At 44.1% G+C, this 16892-nt stretch overlaps 2 protein-coding genes across 2 annotated transcripts; both read left to right on the top strand.

The window, feature by feature from the left end:
* Nucleotides 1-431: 431 nt before the first annotated feature.
* On the top strand, nt 432-1619 carry LOC132653561 (putative protein FAM90A7). Its single transcript, XM_060381340.1, has one exon. It carries the CDS (start codon nt 432-434, stop codon nt 1374-1376), a length of 945 nt encoding a protein of 314 aa, XP_060237323.1. The 3' UTR covers nt 1377-1619.
* A 10485-nt stretch (nt 1620-12104) lies between these two features.
* Nucleotides 12105-16892, top strand: LOC132653560 (putative protein FAM90A13P). Its single transcript, XM_060381339.1, has 5 exons — nt 12105-12176; nt 13197-13349; nt 14150-14361; nt 14578-14659; nt 15696-16892. Exons 1-5 carry the CDS (start codon nt 12105-12107, stop codon nt 16647-16649), a joined length of 1473 nt encoding a protein of 490 aa, XP_060237322.1. The 3' UTR covers nt 16650-16892.

Raw genomic sequence — 16892 nt, 5'->3', positions numbered from 1 at the left:
TGGAAATTGCGTGGTAATTTGAATTGTTTTTCTCTTGACCACAAAAGGCTCATGGCCCTCTGCTTAGCTGTCTATTTATATCATATATAAATAAGTAAAGATTTCTGTAAAAATCATATATTCTTTACATAAAACACATGTACACATGCAGATACATTTGAGTGATGAGAGTTCAGCTCAAGGAAACTTCACAGTGAGGCTGAAACTCTTCACATTGCATGTCCCAATCCCTCTGCATCTCCCCCACCACAGGTTCTCATTCTGCAGCTTTTGGATAACTAATGTAGACCATTTCAGACTGAGTACCTTCACCTTAAAGTGAACTTATACAAGAGTTTTTCTGTCATGATAATCTTATGAGGTCCTTGTGTTATTTGGAAGACTTACATAGTCAATTTATCCTGCAATTGTTATTTTCACAGCATCCCAAGATGCCAGTGTTCAGTCCTGGAAACACAAAGAAGTCTGTGACCAACCAAATTCAGATTACTGTGTCACGTGCCAGAAAGTCTCCTGGGAAGCGGATGTGCCCTGGAAACCCTGGAGCCATCCAAAGCTCTGATGCCTCCTGCATCTTACCTTCCAGGCAGGAAGAAGGTCAGAACATGGCTGTCCCTGGGGTCTCACAGCCAGTGTTCAGGCAGGGTGGTGGAAACACAGCCTCACAAGACCTGCTGCATCAAAAGCTCCGGGGTGTCTCACATCAACAACCCATTGTGGTCCCTAAAAGGAATGGAGTCAGTGAAGCATTTCACACAGAGTCAGAAGCCCAGGGTCCCGGTGTGAAAACACAGCGCAGCCAGCATGCTGCCCTCCATCAGGGAAGACAGAACCCTGAACTTAGCTTCTGGACCCCAGGTGAGAAAGCTTCTTGGCAGCCCACACTGCCTAGCCAGAAATCCTCAAAGAGACTAAGAGTCAACTCTACCAGTGCACCAGAGGAGAGCAATGCAAGCACTGTTTTGAAGGCCTGCCGGGATAGGCAGTCTCTTCCCATTGCCAACAGACTTGGACTGAAAGATGCAGTGCCAGTGAGCAAGAAAATAGCAGCCCAGCTGCCCAGCACTGACCAAGAACAGCTACCAAGCAGGCCTGCTCTGGTCTCAGCCACACCCTATGCTGAGTCCTCTCAACCATCTACCAGCCATGCTGTACGCCAGTCCCTGAGAATGGTCTTTACTAGACTTAATGGTGACTGCTGGAGCTCCAGGTTCCTGACAGTGTCCCCAGCACTTGCCCATGAGAAGCAAACAGCTCCTTGGGAGGGCCCTGCCTTCCTGGAGAAAGGTGAAGCAGCACGCTCCCAGGTCCCAGTGAGTGTCCTCTATGAGGACCTTCAGGTCTCCTCCTCTTCAGAAGACAGTGATGGGCAGTGAGTGATGGGACAGCAGATGCCACCCTCCTGCTCAGACTTGACAGACACTTTCAGACTGGTCCTCTCTGGGTTAGCCAGCTAGATGACATGACTGGGACCTGTCAGATCCACTTCCAAATGACCCTTCTGGTGTGCGTGGACTCACATCTCTGCACAGAGCCTCACCTCAGCATGGACTCTGGACTCTGACCTGAGAAGACCTCTGAAGAAAAGTCACCTGTCCTCTCCATTGTGATTATCAATGACCTGTATACAGTATGTCTTTTCAGCTACCTCAACGTCCTAACTCTGCATGAGTTGTCATATTGTATGATGTTTTCCACTTCCAGTAATAAAATTGGCCTAGAAATTATGTCCGCAGTGGTGTTCTTGGGCCGAAGGCATGGGGTTTTCACAGGACCTATGGCCCAATAACGAGCCACAAACCCAAGAGGCTCTCAACCTACCCCATCAGGTTTGCCGTTCTGACACTGTGCATAGGTACCCCCACCTTGTGATCTTAAGACCATTGAGAGACAGGGCAGTTTGTAGGCCTGTCCTTCCAGGCTGCTGGTCACAGATGTCATGGTCACAAAGGTCAATTGCATCAATTTTAGGACTCAGTGGGCTTCTTACTGAGTTCCTATTCTGAGTTTTATCCACTATGAGGCCACTCACTGTCCCCATACCTCTGCTTTTGCTTGCTTTCCATTTATGAGGCCAGGACTTTGCATTCCTCACAAAGTCTAAATCCTGGCTGTTCATTACACCCTTTCATCTCAGCACCCTTTGTAGTTTGGGCTTGAAGGATGCATCAAACTGTTGTGTTCACTGCCCCTCACCCCCATATTGCCTCTCTGTTTGTTTTTGTGTGGCTGTGTGTATATATGTTTCTCATATTCATGTGAAAATCAAGGCACCTGGAGTTTCAGAGCAGAGTGCTGAAGCTCCTGGAAGATATTGGTTTCATCATGCATTTTTTTTGTAACTTATGTGCTTGAGGCAGTGTTTGACACTGAGTGGAAGCCCCACAGCTTGGCCTGTCTGACTGGCTGGCACACTTCAGTGATTTTCCTTTCTCTTCCCTGTTAGCCTGCTGAGATCTTTCAGAGCTGTGTCTATAGCTCTCTGTGAGTGGTGGGCCCCAAACAGATGTCAGCCAAGGTTTCTCTTTGTGCATCTCCTCAGGTACCACACCCTGTGTTGTCCTTGGGCTGCTACATGCCATGTGCTTCTCATGAGGTCATTCAATGTATTGTATCCAAGCTATATTTTATTAACAATACCAGTCATAAGACATTTCTCTTTTCTCATATAGAATTCAGCAGACAATGAAGAAGAGGGTAAAGTTTAAAGCAAGGGAGCTGGTATGAGAGCTCAGGCGTCTATGGGCTAGATTGGGAGATTCTCAACTTAAATCCATATGAACAATGTTTGGTGGAAGCCTAGGCTCTGTCATCCTTAGGATATGTAGAAGTAGGCAGAACCTGTCCATCAAGATCACCTCCAGCTATCTATATTTATAAATTTGGGAAGCCCCTGGGTGAGAACAATAGGCTTGCAGAGGAGACTGATGTCTCAAGGACACAAAAATCAGAACAAGTGAACTCAGGAAAAAAAAAATCACAAGTCAGTGAGTGATAAGAACGGAGCATGAAGCAAAAAAAAAAAAACACAAGCACACTTAACATTTGAATGGGTGTGAACCCTGTATCTGCCAAAGAACCAATCCTGCTGAAGAGCCTGGGCCTACTTCCCAGTGTCTTCTTAGGTCCACATGCAGGGAGAGCAGCTCCTCTGCCTGGCCTTCTGATACTTCTGCTATGGTCAGGACCATGAATGAACGCAACAAATTTAACAGAGCCCAAAACTTAGCAAACCCCTAGATATTGGCACAACTGACTCCCTGATGAAAGCACTATTTATGCTGTGAAACTCATTCCATAGTCACTTCAGTCGGCCATAATGAAAACAAGACCCAGTCCATTCAGGTCCATAGTTCTGGAAAAATATCTCAATGTATAACCCTTGCCTTTTGGCCTTGGCATTTCTGCCTTTGGCCTCATGTTCTGGGTAACTGAAGTATGTCGATCCAGAATATGATTTTGTGCTTGAAAGTTAACTCTGAGAAAAGCTCAGTTATCCCCTGGGATGCAGAGGACCTGCTCAGTGTACTTTGCCAGCTGGTTAATCAAGACTTTCTATTGACTTAAACCCATGTTCCCAGCAATCTTCTCTGGTGGAAAGCCCTCAACACAGATGTTCTATGAAGAAGCCCAGTCCATGTCTCACCTAGCCCCAGTAGTTACTGACACATACAGGCCTCCACTCACCCTAGGGTTCTCCTCTTCCGGTGGGGGCACATTCTGTGCCCATGGGCCTGTTGGCTTTCCCTGGTTGCCTGTTGCTAGAACTGCTCCATGGCCCTGGGTCTTCATGTGTGACTCCATCTTCTGGATCTGTTGGCTTTGATTTCCTGAATCAGATGCAAACAAAAGATTTTGAACCAATGCAATTAAGCATCATGACATAACAAGAATACTTGGCCTGAGCCACCCACCCGGGTCTGCAGTCCCCAAGACCAGGACAGATCAGAGGAAGCAGCAGTTCCCTGGCCTGCGCCGTTTCCTGGAACCCAGCCTGACCTGCGCCCTGAGACCAACCCAGTCCCCCTGCCTGCACCATTCCCCAAATCCCACCCCAATCTGAGGCACAGGAGACAGTACAGATTAGAAGGCAGCAGGAAAACCAGCAGACTCCGGCCATCAGGGACCATGAGCTCTATCTACAACCCCAGAGACATATTTCCATCAGAGCCCACCAGGCCTCCTAGTAACAGAAACTAAAGGGCTAGAGGTCAGCACAAGAACACCAGCAACAAAACTCAGAGCTGAATGGCACCCCCCAAAACGCAGATATCCTACCACAGCAAGCCCTGAGGATACCATCACACTGGAAGCACAAGAAAACAATCTTAAATTCGAGATTATGAAAATGATAGAGGCCTTAAAAGAAAAAAAAATAATCACTTAAAGAACTACAGGAAAATACAACCAAACAGGTGAAGGAATGAAATAAATCCCTAAAGGAAACACAGGAAAATACAATCAAACAGGTGATGGAACTAAGTAAATCCCTGAAAGAAATACATAAAAAGACAACCAAATGGGAAAAGGAAATGAATAAAACTGTCTAGTACCTTAAAATGGAAATAGAAGCAATAAAGAAAACACAATCCAAGGTAATCCTGGAGAAGGAAAATCTAGGGAAGAGAAAGGAAACTATAGAAACAAGCATCAATAACAGAATACAAGAGTTGGAAGAGAGAATCTCAGGTGTACAAGATATGATTGAAGAAACTGATACATCAGTCAAAGAAAATGTTAAATCTAAAAAGTTCCTGACACAAAATATCTAAGAAATCTGGGACAATATGAAAAGACCAAACCTAAGAATAATAGGAATAGAAGACTCTTAACAATAACGATAGACTACCTCAGAATAAAGGGCTAGAAAAAGGCTTTCCAAGCAAATGGACACAAGAAACAAATGGAGTAGCTATTCTAATATCTAATAAAATAGGCTTTCAACCAAAATTAATCGAAAGTGATGGGGAGAGCACTTCAGACTCATCAAAGAAAAAAATTGACCAAAATGACAACTCAATTCTAAACATCTATGCCCCAAATACAAAAGCACCCACATTTGTAAAAGAAACATTACTAAAGCTTAAATCACACATAGATCCACACATGCTACTATCAGGAGACTTCAATACACTTCTCTCACCAATAGACAGATGACAGATCATTGAGACAGAAACTAAACAGAGAAATAACGAAAGTAATTGATGTTATGAGTCAATTGGAACTCACAGATATCTACAGAACATTCCATCCAAACGCAGAAGAATACACTTTATTCTCAGCACCTTATGGGGCCTTCTCCAAAACTGACCACATACTCAGACACAAAGCAAGCCTCAACAAATACAAGGAAACTGAAACAGAACGTTGTATTCTATCAGACCACGATGGATTAAAGCTAGACTTCAACATAAATAGATGCAATAGAATGCCTACAAACTCATAGAAACTGAACAACTCTCTACTTAATGATCACTGAGTCAGGGAGGAAAGAAAGAAAGAAATTAAAGACTTTCTAGAATTCAATGAAAATGAAGGCACAACATACCCAAACTTATGGGACACAACGAAAGCAGTGCTAAGAGAAAAGTTCATATCATTCAGTGTCTTCATAAAGAGGAGAGAGTTCATACTAGCAACTTAACAGCTCACCTGAAAGCTCTAGAAAAATAAAAAAAAAGGAAACAAACACACTCAAGAGGAGTCAACAGCAAGAAATAAATCAAACTCAGGGCTGAAATCAATAACCTAGAAACAAAGAGAACAATACAGAGAATCAAAAAACCAAAAGCCGGTTTTTTGAGAAAATTAACAAGACAGACAAACCCTTAGCCAAACTAACTAAAAGGAGGGAGAGTATCCACATTAATAAAATCAGAAATAAAAAGGGGGATATAACGACAGACACCAAGGAAATCCAAAAAATCATTAGATCATACTTCAAACACCTATACACCACAAAATTGGAAAATCTAAATAAAATGAATGATTTTCTTGCCAAAGTTAAATCAGGTTAACAATTTAAATAAACCCATGCCCCTAAGGAAATAGAAGCAGACATCAAAAGCCTCCCAACCAAAAAGAGCCCTGGGCCAGATGGTTTTAGCACAGAATTTTACCAGGCTTTCAAAGAAGAACTAATGCCAATATTCCTCAAAGTATTCCACAAAATAGAAATGAAAGGAATATTGCCAAACTCATTCTATGAGGCTACAGTCACCCTGATACCTAAACCATACAAAGACCCAACAAAGTAAGAGAATTTCAGACCAATATCCCTTATGAACATTGACGCAAAAATAGTCAATAAAATACTTGCAAACTGAATCCCAGAAACACATCAAAAATATCATACTCTATGATCAAGTAGGCTTCATCCCAGGAATGCAGGGATGGTTCAACATACAAAAACCATGTAATCCACCATATAAACAAACTGAAAGAAGGAAAACCACATAATCATCTCATTAGATGCTGAAGGCCCTTGGCCAAACCCCTTCATGTTTAAAGTCTTGGAGAGATCAAGGATTCAAGGCACATACCTGGACCCAATAAAGGCAATATTCAGCAAGCCAATAGTCAACATCAAGTTAAATGGAGAGAAACTTAGAGCATTCCCGCTAAAATCAGGGCCAAAACAAGGCTGCCACTCTCACCATATCTCCTCAATATAGTACTTGAACTTCTAGTGAGAGCAATAAGACAAGTAAAGGAGATCAAAACTAGACAAATTGGAAAGGAAAAAGTCAAAGTATTGCCATTCGCAGATGATATGATAATATACATAAGTGACCCTAAGACACTAAGTGACACCAGAGAACTCCTACAGCTGATAAATACCTTCAACAAAGTGTCTGGATACAAAATTAACTCAAAAAATCAATAGCCCTCCTTTATAGAAGTGACAAAAGGCCTGAAAAAGATATTAGGGAAACAACACCCTTCACAATAGCAACAAATAATATAAAATATTTTGGTGTAATTCTAACCAAGGAAGTGAAAGACCTATATGACAAGAATTTCAAGTCTTTGAAGAAAGGAACTAGAGAAGATTTTAGAAGATGGAAAGATCTCCCATGCTCTTGAATAAGTAGGATTATCATAATAAAAATTACCATCCTGCCAAAAGCCATCTACAGATTCAATGCAATTCCCATCAAAATTTCAACAAAATTCTTTACAGACCTGGAAAGAACAACCATTAACTTAGTATGGAAAAATAAAAGACCCAGGATAGCCAAAACAATTCTGAACAATAAAAGAACTTCTGGTGGTATCAACATCCCTGATTTCAAGCTATACTACAGAGCAATAGTAATAAAAACTGCATGGTATTGGCATAGAAACAGACAGGTTGATCAATGGAACAAAATTGAAGATCCAGAAATAAACCCACACTAATACAGGCACTTGATTTTCAACCAAGAAGCCAAAACCATACAATGGAAAAAAGAAAGCATCTTCAACAAATGGTACTGGTCTAACTGAGTGTCTGCATATAGAAAAATGCAAATAGACCCGTATTTATCACCCTGCACAAAATTCAATTCCAAGTGGATCAAAGACCTTGACAAAAACAAAACAAAACAAACAAACAAACAAACAAACAAAAAACCATAGACTCTAAATCTGTTAGAAGATAAAGTGCGAAAAAGTCTGGAACTTACTGGCATAGGAGACAACTTCTTGAACAGAACAGCAACCGCACAGTCTCTGAGATCAACAATTAATAAATGGGATCTCATGAAACTGAGAAGCTTCTGTAAGTCAAAGGACACTGTCAATACAACAAAATGGCAACCGACAGATTGGGGAAAGATCTTCACCAACCCTACATCAGAAGACTAATATCTAAAATATACAAAGAACTTAAGAAATTAAACATCAATAAATCAAATAATCCAATTAAAATATGGGCTACAGAGCTAAACTGAGAATTCACAACCAAGGAATCTCAAATAACTGAGAAGCACATAAAAAAAAATGCTCAATGTCCTTAGCCATCAGAGAAATGCAAATTGAAACCACTTAATCATAATTCCATTTTACATCAGTCAAAATGGCTAGATTAAAAACTCAAGTGATACCACATGATGAAGAGGATATGGAGAAAGGGAAACACTCCTCCATTGTTGGTGGGAGTGCAAACCTGTCCAACCTCTCTGGAAATCAATCTGTCAATTTCTTAGAAAATTGGGAATAGTTCTATCTCAAGACGCAGCTATACCACTCCTGGGCATATACCATAAAGATGCTCCACCATACCACCAAGACACTTGTTCAACTGTGCTCATATCAGCTTTATTCATAATAGCCAGAAACTGGATGTCCCTCAACCAAAGAATGGATAAAGAGACTGTGGCACATTTGCACAATGGAATACTACTCATCTATTAAAAACAAAGAAATCATGGAATTTTCAGGCAAATGGATGGAACTAGAAAAGATCATCCTAAGTGAGGTAACCCAGACGCAGAAAGATGCACATGGTATGTACTCAGTTATAGTGGGTACTAGATCCGCAGTACAGAATAAACCAGACTACAATCCACAGACCCAAAGAAGCTAAGTAACAAGTGAGGAGAATAGTAAGTCAGTCTGACTCCATGGCAGGCTTCAAAATTGGCTTCAGATTGAACAGACCTGGGTTTCTATTTCTCAAAACATGAAACTACAGTCCATGTAAGCCAGATATTGTTTCCAGCTTTCCCTGAAAGCTAGAAACAATAACTTAATAAAGTTCCCAAGCACTTGACCAATCAAATTAAAGGTCAGTTAGAAACACGCTGCCTAGCTAGTCAAAATTACACTTCATTACCTGGGCACACTTTGTTACCTGGGCACTCCCTGCAGTCCCCCTAACTGCACACCAATCATGAGTTCCCCTGTATCCCCTAGATCAGTACCAACCAATCAACATAAAGATCACCTAACCACACTGGGAAATCCCCTAACTGTCTTTAAATTGAGCCTTTAAATTGCCCCAGCATGCTGGCAATTTCTGTAGAGTAAACACTCCTTGCTTTTGTATACTACCTGAGGCCTAGGTCTTCTCTCAGGGATTCCTGGACCTAGTAAAAGAAGGGCCCAATGGGTGGTGCTGGAATGTCACTCCGAAGGGGAAATAGAATAGACAGCAGAAGTGGATTGAGAGAGGGAACTGTGCAGGAGATGGAATGGGGATCAGATGTGGGAAGAGGGGGTCTAAAGCAGGATCTCTGAGCTGTGCACACCAGGCAAGAGGCTGCTCTCAGAAGGCCGGCTGCAACTGGAGTGGAAAGTTCCTCCCCAGGCTATTTACAAGGTCCAGTCAAGATTGTGGAATCCATGAAGTCATGTAATCCAATTATCACTTTAAGAGGAACACCTGATCTTGAGGCAGGATCACACAGGCTTTAGTCTGGATCTTAACTACCCTGAGGAGGAAAAAATGGAGATGACCACACACTCTAAGTGCCTCATTTTAGGCAGACAGATGAGTAGAGGCCACAGCAGAAGGCCAGAACCTTGGCTTCCACTGCATAATGTATGTTTGCATGGAAGGTGAAAATCTGGGGACTGGCCCATAGACACCTAAGCACTCACAAGGGTCACCTTGCCATCTAATCCTCGTCATCTGATCCACTCAACTGATTCCTCTTACATTTAGATATTTCTCAGCATTAAAATGAGCCTCAACCTACAGTGTGTTGACTTAGTGCTCATCAGTAGGGAGAGGAACCTAGTATTCTACCAGCTGAACCACCAAGCACATGAGTGAAGCTGCTATACTGGCAGCGAATTCTCTAATTCCTATGATAACATTTTGCAGTGCCATTGCCAAAGATGTGTAGTGAGACTGTATCTGTGAGAGAGGGTTGAGGGGAAGAATACACATGGAGAAAGAGGTGTGTGGGAGTAGATGGGAAGCTGGATGGGGCAGGGAAGGGACATAGGGGGGAAGGAGAGGTGGAGGTAGAGGAGGAGGAGAAGCAGGATAGAGTTAGAGACACTTGCAAGGGAAAGGCAAGATGAGCGGCCCAAAGAGAATGTGTGGAGGAGTTAGGGGAGCGGGAAATGTGGAGAGCAGGGAGGGAAGGATGAACACAGGGAAGTAGAGATAGAGAGATAGTGATGAAGATTGAATCATAGACAGAGAGGGGGTGAAGAGAGAGAGGAGACCGACAAAGACACTAAAACAAAGCGGACTGGACTGAATACAGGGTGTGGCTGAGACCAGAGCGGCCCTGCTTTGCCACACCCACGCCAGTGTCGCCATAGTAGCATAAGCTACAGGGCGGGGGATATGATTTCCCCGGAAATAATGCCCCCTGGAAGGTCCCTGGCAAACTCATCCCACTTGGAAAAGAGACGTGTTCTGAGATTTCTACGCTTCTTCAGTTGTGGCTCTGGGGCTGGAATAATAAATTCTTTGATCTTTCCCTGTGACACCTGAAACAGCACAACTAACTTTATAAAAAAAAATTATTATTAGTAGATTGTTAAAGGCTTTAATAAAAATAAGTTTAAGAAAAGTAATGAATTAAATTTAGTATTAATAGGCATTAAGAATAGTAAAATAATAATAGGCTCCTTCTTAAGAAATAATAGCATGAGAGGTGCAGCTGGCGGGAGTTTCCCCCTCCCTTCAGTGCCTTGTTCCTAGAGAAGATCATAAATCTTAAGCAGGACATATGGGAGGAGGGTTAACAAAGGTGTAGTTAGATTTTGTTATAGAGAGGGACTTTGGCAGGCATCTGACTTAGCTCCTGACTTTCCTCTTCATTGGTTAGCAATAATGAAACTATATTTGAGGTTTCTTTTCCTTTGTTGACTCTGATCAAAAAGTTTTTAGGCCAAGATTATTTGTGGGTACTGCTTTATGTTTGATTGCATTTTGAGTTAAAATGTAAACTTTGTATTCTTGGTAAAAGTCTAAATGTTCTGGGAAGTATGCCAATTTTAAGGTGCCTTTTGTGAAATCATTATAAAAATACTAGCTTGATTTCAGTAAAGTGGCAGCAGAGTCAAAACCATCAAGGTGTCTCTGTCTGTCAATTCTTCGCCGAAACCGTGTCTTCCTGTCTAAAGCCTTGTTCTCCCGCGGACGACGGGAGCCCGACTGGGCCGGTCCGTGGCAGCTGTTTTTGTTCAGTGCTGGGCTCCTGGACTGCTGTTTTCTTGCTCTTTTCAGCTGAATCTTTTAGTCCAAGTCTGTTGGCAATGGGAGGGAACTGCCTATCCTGGCAGGCCTACAAAACAGTCATTGCATTGCTCTCCACTGATGCACTGGTAGAGTTGACTCTTGGTTTACTCGGGAGATTCTGGATAGGCCGTGTGTGATGCCAGAAAGCTTTCTCCTGTGGGTCCCAGAAGCTGAGTTTGGGATTCTGTCTTGTCCTAGCGGTGAGCAGGATTCTGACTGGGCTGCTTTTTCCCACTGGGACCCTGGGCTTTTGACTCTGTGTGAAATGCTTCACTGACTCCATTCTTTTGGGGACCGCAATGGTTTGTTGATGCATGGTACCCTGTAGCTTTTGATCCAGCAGGTCTTGTGAGGCTGTGTTTCCACCATTCTGCCTGAGCACTGGCTTGGGGACATCAAAAACAGCCATGTTCTGACCTTCTTCCTGCCTGGAAGGCAAGATGCAGGAGGCATCAAAACTTTGGATGGCAGGGTTTCCAGGGCACACCTGCATCCCAGGAGACTTTCTGGAGGGTAGACTGCCACTGACCTCCTCCTCTTCCCAGGAATGAACCTGGGCATCTGTGAGGGTTATGGAAAAGACAGATATATGGAAAGATTAAGGGAACTGTGTCAGGGTGGAAATTCCTCCATTTGTATGGATGTGCCTTCTTTACAGGTACATATCGCTTGTCCTTAAGCATGATCTTGGATTTGGCTATGAAGATAAACACCTCTAATTCTTAATCTAGATTCACTCTTGGCCACACCTTTGCTGGAAGCCTATATAAGAATTTGGGAGGAGGAAGTTTTTGCTCTTTGCCTGTTTGCAGTAGAAACTGGAGCCTATTTCTTCGGGACACTAGCATCTAATGAAGACAAGCTGAGACACCGTGCTGCATAGACTGATGAAGCAGACATTTTTCAGACATTTTGCCCCATGAAAGAAATCCAGCACCATATTTGGAAAAAGACCCTGAAGACACAGGAGCTGCTCAGTTGCTCTGCAAAGGTGAGTCTTGCAGTAAGTCCTGTAAGAGGACATTTATTCACCTGTTTCAGTTGTTGTCTGGGAGGCTTCCTCTGTCTGCTAACCTAGCCCTACTCTTGGAAGCTTCCAGCCTCCATACAATATAACCGAGGCCTAGAATGATTTTAGCCTCTGAGACTGACTGCTATTCAGCTCATCCTGTCTAGTTCTTTCTAAGCTCATAGCTGGCTGATTCAATTCAGCTGTTCTGACCCAAACTCTCTCCCAGCTGACTTATTCAATCTGGCTTTTCTCTTGGCCTCTGAATTGTTCTGCTTGGCCTCAAACTAAATCCAGCAATCTGCTCTAATCCCCTGGCTCCTTCTCATTCTCTAGTTCATTTGGTCTTCACCCGAGTTCTCTCTCTGCGACCTGTCTCAGCATTACTGTCCCTCTAAAACTGCCTCCTTCCTCTCTCTGCATTGCCCCTTAAGTTTTTCTCTCTTCTTGTGAAAGTGGGTGTATCCTGTTTTGTAGAATCTTCTCAGATTTGTCACTTTCTTTTTCTGTGATTCAATTAGACATCACTTTCAAACCTGGGTGTTTCCTTTTACAAATTAACTTTACCTTCATCGTTTGGGGTTAAAGGTGTGTGCCAGCAGCTTTTCTGAACCTGAAACTTGCTCTATACCAGGCTGGCCTTGTCTATGCCTCCTGGATTAAAAGCATGTTTGTACTCCAGCCGTATCACATAGACCTAGAAGGTCTTTGGATCTCTTGCCAGAACAGTCATGCTCTGAATTAAAATTCCTCTACAAAATTTGTTACAGCTCGCATGTCCTATATCAAGGAGGCTGGCTCTGAAGCCTCTCTAAGCTGTTGTTCTGCCACAGATTGTGCCCTGTTATATCCAGTGAGCCCAGACCTGCATCGGGATGAAGCTCAGGTGCCAGGGGAGCTGGTTGCCAGGGGGAAGCACAGTCTAAGTTGGGAAAGGCTCCATGGAGTGGGAGCTGGACTAATTTCATTGGTTAAAACTCTTTTGTTTCCTTCTGATTCAAGAAATCAAAGCCAACAACTCCAGATTCAGCGATAAAGCAGGAGACACACATGAAGATTCAGGACCATAAAGCTGTTCCAGCCCAGAAAGTCCAGAGTAAGCCAAGAGGGCCCATGACACAGAAGGTTCCCCCATGGCAAGAAGAGAACATTATGGTAAGTAGAGCCCTTAATGTGTCATCAACCACTGGGGCTAGGTGAGACACGAACTGGGCTCCCTCAGAGAACCTATTTGTTGTGGGTTTTCCACCAGAGAAGACTGCTGGGAACATGGCTTTAAGTCAATAGAAAGTCCTGATTAGCCAGGTGGCAGAGTACTGACTGGATCCTCTGTATCCCAGGGGATCACTGAACCTTTCTTGGGGTGAGGTTTTAAGCACAAAAACAAAAACCAACCAAACAAACAAACATGTTTTGGGTTGACATACTTCTGTTACCCAGAACAGTAGGCCAGAAGCAGAAATGCACAGGTGAGAGACATGGGAGATTTTCCCAGGACTGTGGACTCAGACACATTGGGTCTTGTTTTCATTTTGTTAGGTGATAGTGTCTGTGGGTTGAGTTCTACAGTCTGAATGAAGCTTCCATTGTGGAATTAGTTGTGCCAGTGTCTGGGAATTTATTAAGTTCTGGGGCCCTGTGAAATGTTGCATCTGTCCATGGTCCTGACTGTAGCAGAGGTATCAGAAGGCCAGGCAAAGGAACTACTCCCCCTGCATGTGGACCTGAGTAGACACTGGGAAGTAAGCCCAGCCTCTCTTTAGCAGGATTGGTCCTTTGGCACATACAAGGCTCACTGACATCACTCATGCATCTTTCAAGTGTGCTTACCTCTTCCGGGTTCAAAGAAACAACCATTTTCTGGAGAGAAAACATTGCAGGCATTTTAACCCTTTATCCCTAAGAGGTACCTGGATCCCTTTTTGACTCACTAATATCTCATTTGCTACTCACAGGTAAAATGCAGAGAGTGTGGGGCCTTTGGCCACACAGCAAGGAGCAGAAGGTGCCCAATCAAGTATGGCCAAAAGCTCCTAGATCCACAGCCTCTGGGAGCCAGGAAGGAGAAAGAGAATCAGGATCCTCGCAGGACACAGGGTCTCCAGAAACCAGGGCCCATAAGCCAGGCCAAGACAGAAAAGAAACCTAGTCAAGTCACTGGACAGAGGTGAGTGATGGGGAAGGGCTGGCCAGAGGGAAGGCTCTGGGTGCAGCAAAGCTCATGGGGTACCATCACTCATCTCTCTGTCCCCAAACACTGAAAGGGCCAGACAGCTAGTAAGTAGTATACTAGCTACAGAGAGTGAGTGGAGAGTGGGTGAGTGAGAGTGGGTGAATGGGTGGGTAGAGCTGATGTGTTTCCACACCATTGTCTGTCCCACAGAGGTGATGAGCAGCAGAGGAAGGCTCCCTTCCAGAAACTCCCCATGGATCCACAGAGGAGGGGCCAGCACATCAACCTGGTTGTGAGTAGCAGCAGTTGCTCTGTTCCTGAAAGTCCCTTTCTCTGTGCTCTGCCCCACCTGCCCATTCCCTGCTGCACCACCTGCTTGCTCCATTCACGACCCCATGCATGTCACATCGAATCAGTCCTCTCTGATGCAGCAAGGACTCATTTGGTCATTTTCATAGTTCAGACTGACTTGGGTTTTGGGGAGCAAGTGAGCCTCTGCTGTGTGCTTCTCCTTTGGTAGACCAGTTCTCCTGGAGGATGGGCAGGCTCCTCCTCACCTGTCCTTGAGCATGACCTTGTCTCCTGGTCTCCATGTGGTCCTTCCTTCTGAGGTCATATTACAAACATGGCCTGCTCTTCTAGCCTTCTAATGATCTTCTCTCAGATTTTAATGTTTCCATTTTGAACTGATTCTGTGTGCTGCTTCCAAAATCTAGACTTTTATTGGAGAACTTTTAGGGCAATGAATATATCCTTTAAAATTTTTATTTTATTTTTATTCCATCCCAATATGTTGGCTGCAGAGTTGACTCTCATTTTGAGAGTCATATTCAAGTCATGTCATCTTAACATACCTTTTCCCCTGTTTTACATCCTAGGTGACATGATTAGGGGTTTTCAATACACTGGAAATTGCGTGGTAATTTGAATTGTTTTTCTCTTGACCACAAAAGGCTCATGGCCCTCTGCTTAGCTGTCTATTTATATCATATATAAATAAGTAAAGATTTCTGTAAAAATCATATATTCTTTACATAAAACACATGTACACATGCAGATACATTTGAGTGATGAGAGTTCAGCTCAAGGAAACTTCACAGTGAGGCTGAAACTCTTCACATTGCATGTCCCAATCCCTCTGCATCTCCCCCACCACAGGTTCTCATTCTGCAGCTTTTGGATAACTAATGTAGACCATTTCAGACTGAGTACCTTCACCTTAAAGTGAACTTATACAAGAGTTTTTCTGTCATGATAATCTTATGAGGTCCTTGTGTTATTTGGAAGACTTACATAGTCAATTTATCCTGCAATTGTTATTTTCACAGCATCCCAAGATGCCAGTGTTCAGTCCTGGAAACACAAAGAAGTCTGTGACCAACCAAATTCAGATTACTGTGTCACGTGCCAGAAAGTCTCCTGGGAAGCGGATGTGCCCTGGAAACCCTGGAGCCATCCAAAGCTCTGATGCCTCCTGCATCTTACCTTCCAGGCAGGAAGAAGGTCAGAACATGGCTGTCCCTGGGGTCTCACAGCCAGTGTTCAGGCAGGGTGGTGGAAACACAGCCTCACAAGACCTGCTGCATCAAAAGCTCCGGGGTGTCTCACATCAACAACCCATTGTGGTCCCTAAAAGGAATGGAGTCAGTGAAGCATTTCACACAGAGTCAGAAGCCCAGGGTCCCGGTGTGAAAACACAGCGCAGCCAGCATGCTGCCCTCCATCAGGGAAGACAGAACCCTGAACTTAGCTTCTGGACCCCAGGTGAGAAAGCTTCTTGGCAGCCCACACTGCCTAGCCAGAAATCCTCAAAGAGACTAAGAGTCAACTCTACCAGTGCACCAGAGGAGAGCAATGCAAGCACTGTTTTGAAGGCCTGCCGGGATAGGCAGTCTCTTCCCATTGCCAACAGACTTGGACTGAAAGATGCAGTGCCAGTGAGCAAGAAAATAGCAGCCCAGCTGCCCAGCACTGACCAAGAACAGCTACCAAGCAGGCCTGCTCTGGTCTCAGCCACACCCTATGCTGAGTCCTCTCAACCATCTACCAGCCATGCTGTACGCCAGTCCCTGAGAATGGTCTTTACTAGACTTAATGGTGACTGCTGGAGCTCCAGGTTCCTGACAGTGTCCCCAGCACTTGCCCATGAGAAGCAAACAGCTCCTTGGGAGGGCCCTGCCTTCCTGGAGAAAGGTGAAGCAGCACGCTCCCAGGTCCCAGTGAGTGTCCTCTATGAGGACCTTCAGGTCTCCTCCTCTTCAGAAGACAGTGATGGGCAGTGAGTGATGGGACAGCAGATGCCACCCTCCTGCTCAGACTTGACAGACACTTTCAGACTGGTCCTCTCTGGGTTAGCCAGCTAGATGACATGACTGGGACCTGTCAGATCCACTTCCAAATGACCCTTCTGGTGTGCGTGGACTCACATCTCTGCACAGAGCCTCACCTCAGCATGGACTCTGGACTCTGACCTGAGAAGACCTCTGAAGAAAAGTCACCTGTCCTCTCCATTGTGATTATCAATG

This window comes from Meriones unguiculatus, chromosome 4 (genome assembly GCF_030254825.1).
Source record: "Meriones unguiculatus strain TT.TT164.6M chromosome 4, Bangor_MerUng_6.1, whole genome shotgun sequence".
Taxonomy (NCBI): domain Eukaryota; kingdom Metazoa; phylum Chordata; class Mammalia; order Rodentia; family Muridae; genus Meriones; species Meriones unguiculatus.
The sequence above is the reverse complement of the archived record's forward strand: the minus strand, read 5'-3'. Positions and strand labels throughout refer to the sequence as shown.

Bases quoted from the DNA above. Each gene is read 5' to 3' on its own strand.
- LOC132653561 (XM_060381340.1), top strand. From the start codon at position 432: ATGCCAGTGTTCAGTCCTGGAAACACAAAGAAGTCTGTGACCAACCAA.
- LOC132653560 (XM_060381339.1), top strand. From the start codon at position 12,105: ATGAAAGAAATCCAGCACCATATTTGGAAAAAGACCCTGAAGACACAG. The intron at 12,177-13,196 runs GTGAGTCTTGCA...TTCTGATTCAAG, and splicing joins TGCTCAGTTGCTCTGCAAAG to AAATCAAAGCCAACAACTCC. The intron at 14,362-14,577 runs GTGAGTGATGGG...TCTGTCCCACAG, and splicing joins AGTCAAGTCACTGGACAGAG to AGGTGATGAGCAGCAGAGGA.